The 17,610-nt window shown below is 37.3% G+C and overlaps 1 protein-coding gene across 2 annotated transcripts in view; it reads left to right on the top strand.

Moving 5' to 3' along the window:
• Positions 1-17,610, top strand: part of MCCC2 (methylcrotonyl-CoA carboxylase subunit 2) — a 59,387-nt gene that overhangs the window by 26,517 nt on the left and 15,260 nt on the right. For both annotated transcript variants that reach the window (XM_006197562.4, XM_072958540.1), the window contains exons 7-11: positions 2,492-2,605; positions 7,992-8,056; positions 12,431-12,530; positions 12,641-12,736; positions 16,058-16,130. In XM_006197562.4, coding sequence (XP_006197624.1) covers positions 2,492-2,605; positions 7,992-8,056; positions 12,431-12,530; positions 12,641-12,736; positions 16,058-16,130 — 448 coding nt within the window. The remainder of the gene's footprint in view (positions 1-2,491; positions 2,606-7,991; positions 8,057-12,430; positions 12,531-12,640; positions 12,737-16,057; positions 16,131-17,610) is intronic.

Genomic DNA, 17,610 nt, shown 5'->3' with positions numbered 1-17,610 from the left:
TTGCTTAACTGTCATTTTCATGGACCCTTGCTCTGTGTGTTTAGGTCTTTAGAGATTATTTTTGAAAATTATCCACCTTTATACACATGTCATTGTGACTCTTCTTTAGTTCCTTGACTTTTTTTGGATACTGAAATAGTTAGAGTGGTTTCTAGTGTTCTAGTACAGAGAACAAGGTGATAAGGTGAAACTGTGCCCTTTGCTCCTAATAGAAATTTAAAGAAAAGTCCATAAAATATTTCCAACTTGTAGAAAGTACAGAGAATAATAGAACAGAACACTCAGGTACCCTCCACTTGGATTTATGAAGTACTAATCTTTCATTTGTTATGTTTTTGCCTCAAATTTTTAAATTCATTTATCACAATTCATTTATCATTTCAAAATGTTGTATTGATGGACATGTTGGTTATTTGCATATTTTTGCAATTATAAAGACTGCTATGGTGAGTGTATCCTTGGCTTATGGGCTAGAGTTTTTCTAGCCATAGATATCTTTAAAATAAACTTCTGCAGGGAGGCAGGACAAGGAGGGGAGAAGAAATAGGTTAGGGAGATTAAGAGGTACAAACTTCTATTTGCAAAATAAATGAGTCACGGTGTGAAGTGAACAGTGTGGGGAATATAGTCAGTAACTATGTGATATCTTTATTTGGTGACGTACTGTAACTAGACTTATCCTGGTGATCATTTTGAAATGTATAGAAATATCAAACCCCTGTGTTGTAGAATAGTAACTATCATCATGTTGTAGGTTGATTATATTTCAAACAATCAAACAAACAAACTCACAGAAAAAGAAATAAAATTTGTACTTACCAGAGGCAGGGGATGGGTGGAAAGAGAATTGGATGAAGGCAGTCAAAAGGTACAAACTTTGATTTGTAAGATAAATAAGTACTAGAGATATAATGTTTAGTATGATAATTAACACTGCTCTGTGTTATATATGAAAGTCATTAGGAGTAAGTCCTAAGAGGTTTTTTTTAATCATAAGAAGAATATGTTTTTTCTATTTTTAAAATTTTATATCTATATGAGATAATGGATATTAACTAAACTTACTGAGATAATCATTTCACCATGTGTGTAGGTCACATCATTATGCTGTACACCTTAACCTTATATTGTGCTGTATAGCGATTATATCCCAATAAAACTGGAAGAAAAAAACTTCTGGGTGATTGATAAGTAAAACAGTAAGTAACAAACATTTCTGTAATATATTGAAAAGAAATGTTACAGCCATTTTAAATAACATTACATGAAAGAGGGAAAAATGCTTTTGTGACTGACAGCCATTTAGATGGAAAAAGGTTTACTCATGTTGCCTTTCATTCCTGGATGAATACTACTGTGAGTTTTTTTTTTTTTTCCAAAACAACTATTTGTATGACTAGAAGGAAAACTGGTAGAATATTGGAATTTGTAGCAAAAACTGCTTTCATATGATAATTTAAGAAAATATTCAGTATATACTTTTCTTATTTTTGTTTGTGATATTTGTTCCTATCAAGGGGTAATTGGCAAATCCATATTTATTCTTTGCGTCGTACCAATTTCTAAGCAAGATTTTTTTTAGCTTATATTATGGAAAACTTCAAACACACACAAAAGTAGAGAAAATAGTACTGTGAACCCTCATGTATATATACGTCACCCAATTTCTACACAGTTTACTTTCTTTTGAGCAGGATTTTTAGCTGCAATGCTAACATTAGTTTTATATTTAGAAAGTATCATATTCAGTGTAACACAAAATTAACAACATTCATTTGGAGAATTATTTCAGTATTCCTATGAGCTAAGTGGCAGTTATTTAGAGGACTCATTATTAGATTTAAAAGGTATCTTTTTTTTTAACATTTTTTATTGATTTATAATCACTTTACAATATTGTGTCAAATTCCAGTGTAGAGCACAATTTTCTAGTTATACATGAACATATATATATTCATTGTCACATTTTTTTCTCTGTGAGCTACCACAAGATCTTGTGTATATTTCCCTGTGCTATACAGTATAATCTTATTTATCTATTCTACAATTTTGAAATCCCGTCTATCCCTTCTAAAAGTTACCTTTTTAATATAGTTTTGCTAATTTGTGGTGGGATTTTGAGTTTCTTCTCTCCATTAGTTGCTCGGACTAATGGTCTGTCTGACCAGTCTTCTCCTTGACAGGGAGATTGTCCACAAACTTTATAAAGTGTTACATAAGCTCTTCAAAATGCTTTTTTTTTTAATAGACTTTATTCTTTTAGAGCAGTTTCTGGTTCACAGCAGAATTGAGCAGAAACCCTTCAAAATGCTTTCATATAGAATTGGGAAGTTATTCTAAACACTCAGAGGACTCCATTTTTTAAATGAAATCCAGGGGCAAGCCAGCAGTTGCCCCTGGTATTGCAGTGCTTGTGGACTGTATAGAGCCAGAGGCTGTAATTCACTGTTTGAGCTGTGCTGCATGAGTTTCCTGTGTGCTTGGATTCCAGATAGCAGTGGTCATGGGCTTCTGTACAGCAGGAGGAGCTTACTTGCCTGCAATGGCTGATGAAAACATCATTGTACGCAAGCAAGGTACCATTTTCTTGGGAGGACCCCCCTTGGTAAGATCATAATTTTTTTTCCTTCTTTTATGTAAGAACATAGTCTTGCTTGAAGTAAAATTTACATAACACAAAATTTACCATTCTAACCACTTTTAAGCATACAGTACTCTGGCATTAAGTAAATTCAGCTTGTTGTGCAACCATCACCACCACTCATCTCCAGAACTTTCTCATCATCCCCAACTGAAACTGTACCATTGAACACTAACTCCCTATCCCTCCCCCCACCCCCCGCCACCTCCACTTCCCTGGCAGCCATGGTTCTACTTTGTCTATGAAGCGTGGTTGCCAGGGCAGTGGAGGTGTACATTCCACATGTTGTCTTTTTGTCCATAGGTGGACTTTTGGGTTGCTTCCACTTTGCGGCTATTTGGAATAATGCTGCTGTGAACATGAGTATATACAAATATCTATGTGAGTCCCTGCTTCATTTCTTTTGGTTACACTCAGAAGTGGAATTGCTGAATCATGTGGTAATTCTGTTTAATTTTTTGAGGAGTAACTTCATTCCTTTTTATGGCTGAATAATATTTCATTGTATGGATAGGCTGCATTTTATTTATCCATTTACTGGTTGATGACAGACATTTGGGGTTTATTCCACTATTTGGGTATTATGAATAATGCTGCTATGAAGGTTTATGTACAAGTTTTTATGTGGATATATTTTCATTTCTATTGGATGTAAACCCATGAGTATAATTGCTGGGTCTTAGGGTAACTCTAAGGTTAACATTTGGAGGAACAGCCAAGCTGTCCAGAACATATTTTACATTCTTGCCAGCAGTGTGTGAGGGTTCTGATTTCTCTGCATCCTTGCCAACACTTGCTATTGGGTGTCTGTTTGATGTTAGCCATCCCTGTGGGGTGTGATGTGGTACCTTGTTATGATTTTGATTTGCATTTTCCTAATTACACTGAGCATCTTTCATGTGCTTGTTGGCCATTTGTATAACTGGTCAACTGAAAAACTGTCTATTCAGATACTTGCCCACTTTTTAATTGGTTTATTGTCTTTTTATTGAGTTTTAAGAATTCTTTATATGTTCTGGATAGAATTTTCTTATCAGATAAATGATTCACTTTTGTTCATTCGTTTGTCTTTTCATCCTCTTGATGGTATTTTCCTTTGAAGCATGAAAGTTTTAAATTTTGATAAAGTCCAGTTTTTATATATTTTTTCTCTTTTTGCTTGTGCTTTTGGTGTCATATCTGAAGGCATTGCCTATTCCAAGGTCACAAAGATTTAATCCTTTGTTTTGTTCTAATAGTTTTGTAGTTTTAGCTCTTAACATATCTTTTCTTCTACCTCAGCTGTATTATTGTTTGACTCAAGGTCTGTAATAAGTCAATAAATTGTTTAGTGAAAACAGCAAGGTGCTTACACATAGTGTGTTAACTTTTGTGTAAAATGGAGGTAATTATACGTTTGTAAATTTGTATATGCAGAAAAAAACTCTGGAAAAGATACAGTAAGTATTTAAATGCAGAGGAGATGAGACAGGATGAAAGAGAGACTTTTGACTTTCTGAGTCTAGTGAAAACATTATCTTTTAAAAAAGGTTACATTCACCATTTCCTAAATTAGAATAGCTATGAGTGGTGCTCTAAATTTTTAATACTAGCAAGCTTTATGAATCACTGGTATGGCAGCTACATGATATGCACACCCCAGTACAAAATGAAAATATGGGACCCTTTGTTCAGAAAGGAGGAGGAAAGTACTGTTAAAGTACTAAAATACAAAACATTTTCCTTTCTTCTGTGGTTCATTTACCTGTCATGGTGTTTTTATTTATTTAACGACATGCTCCCCCCTCATGCGTCCCAGCTTCCAGTGGGCCCACCACGACCCCAGAGGGTGGGCAGCTCCATGCAAGAATGTGCTTGGTACCTGGATGGGGAGTGGGTGGCAGGCTAGGCTTTAGCTCCCTCTGGCCCCACCGAGCCGCCTATTGGAGAAGCACCTCAGCGCTGCCAGCCCAGGACAGGGATGGTGCTGCTGCGCTTCTCCCTGAGACACCACAGGGTGCACAGCTGACCTCTGACCCTTTGCCTGTGCCAGGCCCCCACCGTAAGCAGATGTAACAGTCACTGGACAGGGAGGTAGGGCAGGACCCAGGACCCAGGCATTAGTTGGTTCGGAAGCAGGGAACCAAGAACCCATCCCAGGGAGCTGGTGGGAAGTAGACCGGGCAAGAGCTGAGGCTCTAAACCTCAACACACACCCTCCACTGTCCCATCAAACTTCACTTATGGAACACAAATTCAAGGATAAAATTAGGTAGAATTTCAGTAGGGTGACCACTGAGCATTAAACTCCCAAGCACAGGGCACTTCTGAGAGTGAGACCCTTGCAACCTCACTGGCCACCTTCCCGTGATGCAGGCACTGAGGAGTTGATTATGTCGTCCTTGGGTCTTCCTCACCTCCCCTTTGGTCAGCTCCATTTCAGTGATTTTCAGTAGTGCAGTCATCAGTTTCCAGTGCTTATGTCACAACATGACCCTAGACCTCAAAGCGAGAAAGAGTGGATAAAGACATGGGTAATTAGCACACCTTACAACAAAATGTTCCATTACATAAGTAAAGTCCAAGAATATTAACTAGGTAAAAAGAAGAATGTCAAGGAAATTCTAGAACTGTTATATATATACAGTGGAGTATTATTCAGCCATAAAAGGAATGAAGTTCTGACACATCCTTCAACATGGATGGACCTTGAAAACATTGTGGTAGACACAAAAGGACAAATACTGTACAGTCCCATGTCTATGAAATATATACAGTAGGCAAATTCATACAGACAGAAAGTAGATTAGTTGTTGCAAAGGACCAGGAAGCAGATTGAATGGAGAGTGACTGCTAATGAGTATGGGGTTTCTTTTGAGAGCTGTGAAATGTTCTGGAATTAAGTGGTGGTAATGGTCACACAACCATGTCGCTATAATAAAAAAGACTGAATTGTATGCTTTTAAATGGTGAAATTTTATGGTATATGAATTATATCTTAAAAAGTAAGTTTATTGCTTCAGAAGTCTGTCAAAGAATCTTTAGTTTTAGAATAGTAACGCAAATTTATTAAACAGAGTATGTTTAAAAGGAACTTATACTTTGATGTTAAATAAATTTATTTTCCAAACAACTGTGTTAATTTTTGATAACTTTTATTGAGGCTTAGAGCTGCCCGAAGAGCTGCCATTTCAAACATAATCAGTCTCGAGGCATTATTCAAAAGGTTTATTATTCTTTAACATTTCTCTAGCAACATGTGATAGCTATCATAGGGTGTAAACTTTCCTGGGTAGTTCTTGTTTATTTTTCTTCAAAGAATGAGTAAAGATATGATTAAAAATTTAAAGCATCTTTTTGGGAGTATAGGCAGTATCATAATAGCAAAATGATGCTAACTTTTTGAGAGAAGATTTTGTCTAAAGATCAGCATGACAGTGTTCAGGGGATTCAGATTTACCCTGTACCTTAGAGAGGAGCACCACAGCAGCCGGAGAAGTCGGCAGTTCTCCTAGAGAACTGAATCTTGTTCAGGAGCCTGCCTTTAAAAGGCCGTGTTTACGGGTAGAAGAAGCAGTAGCAGCTTCATTTGCTTGAGAATTCTAAATTCTGTTGCTCGTTTTACGGAAAATTGAGAAAAGGCTTTGTAGGTTTCACACATAATGTGGGATTGAGGTGCCATAGCTTTCATTAGCTTAAAGTGGTTGAAAAAAAAATGCATAGTAATAAGACAAGTTTTTAAAGGAGCTTTTTGTGCTATCTTTTGTTTATCTTCTGAACTTGTTATTAATAGAATGAGCTGTTTCCATTTTCTCTTGGGCTTTTATCATCATTATACATATCACAGTTTCAAACGCATTTTTGAGTGTTGAATAAATATTAACGAATGACAAATCTTTACTTTTTCAGTTGGTATCAGTCAGTTCCCTGAAAATGAACATAGGATATTGGTTGTTTATTCCTTTTTACAACTTTAAATATCCAGACACCTCTTATGACTAGTTATTGCCTGGACTGAATGCTATTTTACATTGAATTTTTTGGGAAGAAGAGAACCAAGAATCTAACTCTGGGGGTGGAATAATTGGAGGTGAAAAATTTAATTACCACTTTCTGTGGAATAATATTTTATTTAAGGCAGAGCTTTGATGTAATGAATAAGTCATTTCTATGCTGTGTTTTAGATTAATGTTCATTATTCTAATAAAAGCTTTTTTTTTATTACTTGAAGAAAAACAAAATCAACCCAAAGAAGTAGGATCAATAAGTGATTCCTAAGGGATCATCAGGTTGGCATTTAGCACTAAATGATTTTTCTTTCTTTTTCTTGTTAGAATTTCTCAGGCTATAATTAAGTCCTTCTTAATTTATTACGAGAGGTTTCTTTCTTTTTGGTCATAGTCTGCTAAATCTTAGATGTAGATAATCGTGTTTTTTTTCCCCCATCTTAAAGGTATTGTACCTTTAAGAGTTTGTTTTTGATAGTTACTGGAATTTTTCAGCAACAGTGAAAAAAAGGCATTACTTCAGTACATTTATTGAGTGGTGAAAGATGCATAAATCACAGTTTATGCCATCAAGAAACTCAACAGTATAGAGGAGATGACAGTCATGTATAAATTACTGAAATAGAGTCTGTCAGGTGCCATGTTGGAAGGGTAGGTGGAATACTCTTGGACCACAGATGAGCAAGCATTGCTCTATTAATACCAGTAAGTGTCATTAATAATGAAAAGGCCTAAGCAGGTCAGGGAAAGCCACATACAGCAGGCAGGGCTTGGATAAGCAGGGCTTAACAGGTGACTGAGAAGGAGGTGGGAACCCACACAGTGGGAACAGCGTGTGCACAGATCTAAGACTTTAATGTGTGTGAAGCAGCATCACATAAGGCAAAGAGAGCAGGCTTTCAGGTCAGGAATGCCTGGTTTCAAATCAGGTTCCATCTCTCTCTCTTTTTTTTTTAAATTATCTCTTTAGTCTCCTTTATTGTCCCTTGGTTTTTGTTTGGTCTTTCATGACACTGACTTTTTTTTCTTTTTTCTTTTTTTTTAAATGGAGATACTGGGGATTGAACCTAGGACCTTGTGCATGCTAAGCATGTGCTCTACCACTGAGCTATACCCTCCTCCGGGTTGTCTCCTGCTCAGGGGCTGTGGGCAAGTTCCCTAGTGAATCTGGGTTCAGATTTTTCATCTGTGGACTAGAGACAATATTAATTAGGTTTGCCAGGTGGGTAGAATGAAAAAACAAAATGTTCTTTAGCTCTATGGAAGAAAAAATGGTAGGTATAGTCAGGTTAGGAGATGTGTAGGGAAGCATTTTCCTTTCTCCAATGGGCAAAACTCACCATCGGCTTTTATCCTTGTTGTAGGTTAAAGCAGCAACTGGAGAAGAGGTGTCAGCTGAGGATCTTGGAGGTGCTGATCTTCACTGCAGGTGAAAGAGAAGTGGTTGTTTCTTTCTAGGACTGATTGTCACTTGTTTGTTTAGAAGAAGTTTTAAATTATATTTTTCCAAGTGTTAAAAATTGCCAGATCAAACTAGTTTATTTGTTCCCAATCTGCTGTTTTAGGATTCAATTATTTGGAGTTGCATTTCTAAGCAAGAACATCAGCTTTTTCACTATAGCCTGGGAAGTCTGAAGAGATGAATTTCTTATTTGTTTAACAAACACCCATTGAGCACCTGTTATGTGCCAGACAGACACTGTTTAGATGTTTGAGATAATAAGAAAGACATTGTTTTTGATCTCAAGAAGCTTATATTCTTAATCAAGGAGGTAGGCAATAAATAATCACCAAGAAATTACATAAATATGTATATATGGTAAGGCTTACAGAAAAAGAAGTATAGAGAGAGCATACAGAAGGTGGAGCAAACCCAGTGGTGTCCAGGTGTTATGACTTTGTTTAACTAACACTTTTTAAGTGTTGGATCCCCCACAGGGATCTTATCTAAGTGAACAGGTGCTGGGAGGTGGGGGAGACGTGATCATAACGGCTGTTGGGGAAGTCGTATCAGGACTTACATTTGCTTGTGACTGAGCTGCTCTCTAGGGCTAGCGTGTGGGACTAGTGTCAATTTAAGGTCCCCGCAGGCCACTTGGCCCAACAAAATGGATGCTGAGGCAGCAATGTCACGGAGTAGCTCAGCTAAACTCTCAATAGCAGGTGAATGCCTAACAGCTGGTTCTCTGGGGAGGAAAAAACCCTGCTTGTGGCATTTGCTAATTTCTGTGATATGACCCATTCCACCATGGCTGATTTCAAGCTATGGACAAGACACCATGGAGCATGGAATCAGGAAGAGATGCACACAGTTAGCTCTTAGGCATGAGCCGGCTCCATCGCCTTGCTGGTCTAATCATTTCAGTTTAGAGGTCAGGGGTAAGAAGACAATTTACCTTCTAGAATTTTGTGAGGATTAAATGAAATGATATCACAAATTTCTTGGAACAATACCTGCTGTAAATAAATACTTATAAATGTTAACTGCCATTATTATTGTTTATCATCATAATCAGTCGTTAAATATTTTGGTCTCTTCTTTTTTCATGAGCAATTAGGAAACCATTGAAGAGTTTTAAAGAGAGTTGTGCCATTATCAGATATTTCATTAAAAGAAAATCTTTCTGGCTGCTAAATGAAGAATGCTTAGAGTTGGCAAAAGTCTATGTGAGGGACCGATTGGGTGGTTGTGTCAGTATCATAGGTGAGAGATGTTGGTGGCTTAGGTGGTTATGGTGGCAGTGAAGGTGGAGAGTGACTAGATTTGAGCTTTGTTTTAGAGGTGGAATTGAGGGACTTGTTGATGAATTTCATATAAGGGAAAAGTGAGGTGACAAAGTTGATGACATGAATAGGTTTCATTTCCTGAGACTGGGAAAATGGGAAGCAAGGCAGAGTTGTGGATGGGGCAGGGGGATCAAGTGTTCCTTTTGTACCCTGTCTTGGAGATGCTCCAGACATCCAAATAGAGATGCTGAGTAGGCAGTTAACTGTGAGTCTGGAACCCAGATCAGTGCTGGAGAGCCATCAGCATACTGATGGCAGTTAAACCATGGGACTGATGAGCTCGCCTCAAGGTGAGTATGGACAAGGAAGAGGGCCCAGGACTATCCCCTAAAGAACCCAGCCATAAAACGGCAGGTCGAGCTAATCATTGAGCTCAATGGCCTGGCCGGTGCAGTAATCCTTTCTTTGCTCTGCCAGATCGCAGGCCCAGGGAGGCAGGTGGCTATGGGGACAGTCTAGCAGGTGGGAGAAGGAAAACAGGTACAACATTTCCACTCTCCTATCAAAGAACAGTGCCGTCCTTTTGAAGAGTTGGTAGAAGGACCCACCCTTGCCTCAGTTTTTCATTCATTTCTTTGTCATTGAGCACTTACTTGTGGGTAGATTGATTGTGCTAAGTTTTGCGAGTAATACAGAAGAATTTCAGGCCTTGTCCCTGCCCTCAAGGACTTATAATTTAATTAGGCAGATAAGAGAAACAAATGAATGAACTGAAAAACAATTACAAAACAAATGATGCTAGCATGCTTCCAGTGTTAGAACTAGAAGCAAAAGGAAGAATAATTAAGGGAAGAGCTGGAGCAGAGTTGAGGTAGTCAGAGAAAAGCTTAGAGAGCTTGAGTTTCTGCCCGGGTTTGAGCAGAATACTTGTTTATTTAGGCGAACACCACGGTGTGAGCACAGATGCAGCATTCCTCTTATCTGGCCGTTTGCTGACTGTACAGGGAGACAGTGGAGTAGATGTTTCAACCTGGAGAGAGAGAGAGGGGAAGCAGGTAGAATAGGAACAGGACAAAGTGGGCTGCCACTTAATCAGGGAATGGAGATGAAGATAGTATTTGTGGAGCATTAATTTTAAAAAGATTTTTTTGACTGTTTAAAAAAGTCATCTGGTGCTCATAAAAGCTGTAGGCAGTATATTAAGTTAGAGGCATAGGTTCTAGAATTCATCTTCCGTTTGCCTCACTTATTACCCTTGTGAGTAGACAGACCACTTAACTTCCCTGAGCCTCACTTCCTCATGTGTAAATGAAGATATGAATCGTTCCTGTCTCATAGCAGAGTGTTTGGTGCACACCGAGCCCTGTGACTGCTAGCTGTTACCGTTAATAATAACCTTCTTAGAATCATGGGACAGTGATTAGATGGTGATGGCTTTTTTGGGAACAGTGTCATAAAATTTACCGGCACAGGTTGCTTTGGCTTCTCTCTGTCGTTATGAATACATCTTTATACCTCTCTGATTCGTCATCCTTAATAGTTTATTTGACACAAAGCTTTATGTAATACAGTGTCTCATCGGAAGTTTCCCTTTCCTGCTGTTTTTGTAAATACTAGGCAGTTTTTTTTTAAAAAACATTTTATTTTAAATATTTACTGATTTGGAAGCAGTTCCTTCACCTTCTCTTTGCTTACTGAATTACTGCAGTATAGCTGGAAGTCAGCAATTATAGCTGGTATTATGTGTGAAGCATTTGAAAGATATGGTCAGTTATAAAATGTCATGTTAAATTGAAGAAACTGAAGAATCTACCATTTACAAAGGTATTGGAGGACTATAAAGAGGAGTACACACGCTCTCTGCTCTTACTGAGGAACACCCAACCCAGAGTTGGACAGTTACATGAAACCACTGTGAGAGCCCAATTCTAAGAAATGTCTCCCAAGGATTTGGTGTTTTCCCTAGACAAGATGTCAAAGTTTAGATTGTGGAAGCTTAGTCCTTGCTCATAAAATGAACTAAAATTCATTTTTTTCAGGTATATATTTTTGCCTGACTTTACAATTTTTAAAAATACTTTATTAGAAAGTCATGTATACCTACAAGTGAAATAACAAGCCATCTAATTGGAATGGAGCTAATAACCAGAACACAACTGTGCTTCATTCACATTGAACTTGAAATTGAGCAGGAACTTCCTTATCATAGTTCCATTTTATTAATACCCATTTTTACCATTAATCTGAAGGACAATGCCTTCAAGCCTTTGTGTGTGCTACCTGTAACAGTATACTCTTGGGGTGTAATGTGGTAAGGGAGGCCTGAGCAGTCTCTCAGAAATGAGAGACCACAGCTGGCATCTTCACTGGGGTCTTGGTTAGGTGCAAACTTTTTTTTTTTAAATTGAAGTATAGTTGATTTACAATGTTACAGTAGTTTCTGGTGTGCAGCATAGTGATTTGTGATTCATATTCTTTTCCATTATAGGTTATTGCAATATATTGAATGTAGTTCCCTATGCTACATATTAGGACCTTGTTGTTTAAATGTTTTATTTATAGTAGTTTGTGTCTACTGATCTTTCCCACTCTTTCCCCTTTGGTAACCACAAGTTTGTTTTCTATGTCTGAGTCTTTTTGTGTTTGGTAAATAAGTTCATTTGCTGTTACTGACTACATCATGAAAGTGTGCCATCTGTGGTTGAACTTTATCATATTACAATTTCTTTTGCGGTGTATGGAATAAGCATTAAATAGAATTCTTCATCAGTAGGACCTTGTGGTTTAGTAGAAGAAGGTCAAGATTGAGAAGTAGAAGATGTGGGTTCTTATGCAGCCACTGGTGGTCTTAGGGCAAGGTACTTAACTTATGTGTACCTCAGTTTTTCCTGTGTAAAACAAGGTTAGCACTGTTTTGTCAGGGACATTATGAAGATCAAATTAGATAGTATTTATTAAAGTGTTTTGGAAGTGAGGAGATGTCATCCTTAGATGAGAAGAAGATCTTTGGGGTTTAAGATATTTAATTATTTTCCTTTTCCCTGTTCTGATTGTTTTAGTGTGCTTTACTCTGTAGAAAGTCTGGAGTAAGTGACTACTACGCTTTGGATGACAATCATGCCCTTCACTTAGCTAGGAAGATTGTGAGGAATCTAAATTATCAGAAGAAATTGGATGTAAGTTGAATGTTCTTTTATGTTTTATTTTCCTGAAAAGCATTTTGGCTTATGTCACCTTGAAATGATGTCTTTAAACAGGCTAATGTGATTGTTCTATATTTCTGCAGGTTACTGTTGAACCTTCTGAGGACCCTTTATTTCCTTCTGATGAATTGTATGGAATAGTTGGTACTAATCTTAAGAGGAGCTTTGACGTCCGAGAGGTGTGTAAACTGGAACTGTGAGGTGCAAGCTGTGCTGTCAGTTTGTGACGTGTGTTTAAACTTCATGTAAACTATAAGCTTATGTGTATTTTCATAGCTGAAGGGTGTTTCAGTTATGTTCATCCCTAAACTAAGGGACTTTTGTGGATCTCAGTAAGAAGTGACATATGAGACAAAGATATCTTGCTAAAAGACAGAGAGGGGAATAAAATCCCTCTTAATTATTGGGAAGTTTTCACTGGATGATGACAAAGCTTGCTTTGTTCATAATTAGGATTCTGTATTCCTGTGGACATTAGGAGTGATGTAGGACAGTTTCACAATTTCCAGCTGTTTTTTAGTGTTCTTATTTTGGGAAATGGATAAAATGTCAGTAAGTTGTTGACAGGAAAAGTGCACCCTTTTAGATCAATATGATATGAGCAAAGATAGAATCTTGATTAAAGTTGAAGGTGCGTTGCTATGGTTACAGATTGTCGACATAGTCTCCTGTAGTCTAGGTTGACAGTTTTTAGTGCTTGCACGTAGCATGTAGACTTTTATTTTATTCAGTATCCATATCTGGCAGAATACTTTATAAATTAGAAGGTTGTCTTAATACCAGATTCTGTGCCTTAATATTTTGTTACGTTTCCCCTTGACTATACAACTATTATGTACTAATTGTGAAAAATGTAAAAAATACAGGAAAACATAAAATTACTTGTAATTCCACTATCCAGAGAGTATTTTGGTGTTTTGGCTTAATGTGTCTGTACACATTTTTATGTAGTGGGGATAGTGTGTGTGTGTGTGTGTGTGTGTGTGTGTGTGTGTGTATTTGTTTAAACTCTACTTTTTCCAGTTTAAATTATAAACATTTTCCCATTATTTAAAAGTTCTTTATGAAACATTTTCCATGGCTAGGTCCTAATTCTTATAATAGTACCTGGCAGTATAGTAGGCACTCAGTAAATATTTTTTTGAATGAACTGATGAATGTGATATCCCACTTACGGATGTGTACAATTATTTATTTAGGCAATACTCTTATTATTTTTAGAGAGTCTTAAGACCTGGATTTTAATGGGGCTTCAATGGGTACTTCACTTTAGCATGGTAACTTAGTTAACTGTGAGCTTTAGAATTAGGTTTTTAGTTTGACTTTTCAATTAATTATAGGCATAGAAAATTCAAGTATTTACAGTCTGATGTACCTGAAAAATGACTTGTTCTGGATAGTCAGATTTTCTGGATGGCTAAGAATTCATTCTTTTAAGCATATTCACTTTTTCATTTATTGAGTACTTGTTCCATGAAGGTATTGTTTCAGGCACCAGGGGCAGAGAAATGAGCAAAACAGGTGCAAATCCTTGCCTTCACAGTAGTTCAATTTCATTTTAATGGAGATCTATTTATAAAGATAGACTTCTGCCTTATTAAATTATATCCTGGACTTCTGCATTTTGCTGATTCATGTTCATCATTATGATGATAATTTACTACATTTTTCCGTAATAGCAAATAATTCTTGTTTGGGGGTCTTACTAGAATATGGAGCTATGGGGCAGCCTTGGGATATTAACTGGAAAACCCAGGTTCTAGTCCTTGTTTCCCTAGTCAGTGTTACTGGGATTGAACCTCTCTGAGCATTGATTTCTGCTCCTAGGAAATACCATATGATATGCCTGCTTCCTGAAGTTTGAGTCTTTGTGAAGATCAGTTAGTATATTTTATGTGGCTGAGTGGACTTCATCATAAAGCAAATAGAAAGGGGCTTCACATTAAATGGCCCAAGATTGCTCTGCCCTTTTGAATGGTTTTCTCTTCATGTGGGAGAACGGTCATGTGTTTATTGGTTTTCAAAAGGTACAATTTTGGAGGTACATAGCACTTAGATAACTGTTATACCCCCACTTTTAGACCTTTTAGGAAAAAAACCGAAAACATTTCAAAGTAAGCTTTTACTTTTTGGAAAGAGATATTAGGAAGCGTTCACTTATTTTTTTCAGTCTTTGCATCTTACAAAAGAAGCCTTTGATATGGTAAAGAGGAAAAGGAAGTTTGAACTAGGTAGAAAAAATGATACATGTTATTTGAAATAGTTTCTGAAAAAATTTGAATTATGCTTCATGTTTTGAACGCTTTGAAATAGTCCTGATGTAGAATGATGAGCCCTGACGATAAACCTTTGTCAGTCGCATTGTTTGCAATTATTTTTTCCCATTCTGTAGGTTGTCTTTTTGTTTTGTTTACAGTTTCCTTTGCTTTGCAAAGGAAATTAGGTCCCATTAGGTCCCATTTATTTATTTTTGCTTTTATTTCTCTTGCCTTGGTAGACTGCCCTAGGAGAACATTGCTAATTAAGATTTATGTTAGAGAATGTTTTGCCTGAGTTTTCTTCTAGGAGGTTATAGTGTCTTATGATTGAGTCTTTAAGCCATTTTGAGTTTATATTTGTGTATGGTGTGAGGGAGTGTTTTAATTTCATTGATTAACATGCAGCTGTCCAGCCTGAGGATAAACTATTTAGTAATCTCTACTCAGTTAAGATTAATTATATATTAATATATATATATTACGATTAATTATATATATATGTAAAAATTCAGAATCAGTGGGCCTTTATGGAAGTCTTAATAATAATAGCTATCTTTTGATGAGAGCCAGGCTTTGTTATTAGCACTTACGTATTATCTTTTTTTTTTTTTATAGCAGATGAAGAAACTGAGGCTTTGATGATTTTAGGTAACCAGCCTGTGACTCTAGTTTCTCAGTGGTAGAGCTGAGAGAAGCTTGGAGTCAGAGCTGATCCTTCATCTCAGCATTATTTTCTTAGGTTCCTTTCCTACTAGTTCATCACATCTTTACAACTTTGTCCCATCTTTGTAGAAGAGACAACCAGACTCAGAGGAGTTAAATAGATGCCTTACTCCAGGACACGTATATCTGTGTGATAGATGTGATAGCTTAGGTTGGAGTCTAAGTCTTCTGACTCTAAGCCTGGACCTTGCTTTCTGATTGAATCCCTGACCCTCGGCCAGTACATGTGAACAGCCCCCGAAGATCTGAGTCTCACGGCCAGCCCATGTATTCTCTGTGCCTCTCTGGTTTGCAACATGGTGCTGTTGCTTTTATAGTGAAGTGTAAAATCAGGGGCTAGAATGACTTCAGGGCATTAACCATGCATGTCAAGTGAAATTCTAATGAGATTTTCTGAGTAGGGTGGAATTTTGTGAAAGTGACAACTTCACTACAAATTTCTTTTCCTTATACATAATTTTAATACAGAAATTCTTCTGTAATATAATTGTTAAGGGACGTTGTTATTTTTACTCTTAGGTCATTGCTAGAATCGTGGATGGAAGCAGATTCGATGAATTCAAAGCCTTATATGGAGACACATTAGTCACAGGTATGAAGATGAAGAATTGAAAATGTGAATATTTTCTGATGCTTTGAAAATAAGTGATCTCTTGTCTCAAATCTCTGATGCACTTGGCAAGAGCTTTGTTATTTAGAGCAGTACAAATGTGTGAGTCAATATTCAGAAGGAGCTGTTTTATAAATTTTATGTGTAGCTGAACGGCTTCATGGATCCAGAGTTTAAAATGACGATGGCCTGATTCTGTGGTGTGGGCCTTTATGCTGTGACTTTGTGACATTACCTATATGAAAAGTTTCTTATCATAGTAAAATTAACAGAAATACTTGTAGTTCTGTATTTCTCTGGATAACTATAATTATTTTAAAAATTTCAACACTGTCTCCTTCATTCTTTAGTCTCCAGTTCAACTAGAAAGTTTTCTATGATATTTAAGTTTCCCAGAAGGCTGCAGACTGAGTCAAACCTCACAGCCTCTGTATAGGTCTAATGTTGACTCACACAAATACTAGATAGAGAATACAGGACAGAGTACCAAGACTGCAAAAAAAAAAAAAAGTTTATAAAGTGAATTCATTTACCTAAAGTGTTTAGTTTGTAGGACTTTGAAGAAAAAACTTGAAATGTAGATACTGGATCTATAATGATTATCTTGAACAAATGGCAAAACAATTTGGGGCATTTTATTTGGTCTTACAACCAAAGACAACATACCAGAGTAGAAAAAAAAACAAGTAGCTGCAGAAATCCAAATTGCAAATATACATTGAGGCTTAAGGATAAGTCACAACACTTTCTCCCGGTCTGATTTATGAACAAGAGAAGGGTTCACAGTGGGAGTGGAATTTATGTGTTTGTATTTAGGTGTTTAAGTGATTAAGAGTTTTTTGTCTGATATATAGACAGGATTTGTCACCAAATAGTTCAGGATGTAACCCTCATTGTACAGCAATTTAAAACCAGTTGAAGCTGTTTCTGCTGCTTTCTTAAAGATTGATGGGCTGCCTTTGTCATCTCTTTTATGTATTGGCCCTGGACTTGCTCAAAGACTTGTTACCTTTGCCCCCAAAATACCAGGGAGAGATCCACTTCCTTCCATCTCCTCTTGTCTGTACTGGAATTCAAATAAGACTGAGGAGAGGGGAAGGGATGAGAAGGAAAAGAGAAGAACGAGAGGGTGATGGGGGGATGAGGGTAAAAGGAGGGGATGAGGTGGGGAGGAGGGAGAATGATGGGGAGCAGGCCATGAGAGGATGGGGCCATAAGAGGGAGTGAGGAGGGAGAAGGACAAGTTTTTCTAAGGCTCAGGTATCTCTGGCAGTTCTTACAGCTTTCCTCCTGCCCCTGCACTTGCCATATGTAGGCCCTAGTAGTTTCTTGGATATCTCGCTTTCTTGTTTGGCCCCTAGGAAGTTGGAGAAGGTGTTCCTTCCACGCGCGACCCAATGTAGTGGGACGTATGCCCCACTCAGTAGGTTCTGTGCCTGGAAATCCCAGGCAGGACTAAGGA

This window comes from Vicugna pacos, chromosome 3, assembly GCF_048564905.1.
Source record: "Vicugna pacos chromosome 3, VicPac4, whole genome shotgun sequence".
NCBI classification, from domain to species: Eukaryota; Metazoa; Chordata; class Mammalia; order Artiodactyla; family Camelidae; genus Vicugna; species Vicugna pacos.
The sequence above is the reverse complement of the archived record's forward strand: the minus strand, read 5'-3'. Positions and strand labels throughout refer to the sequence as shown.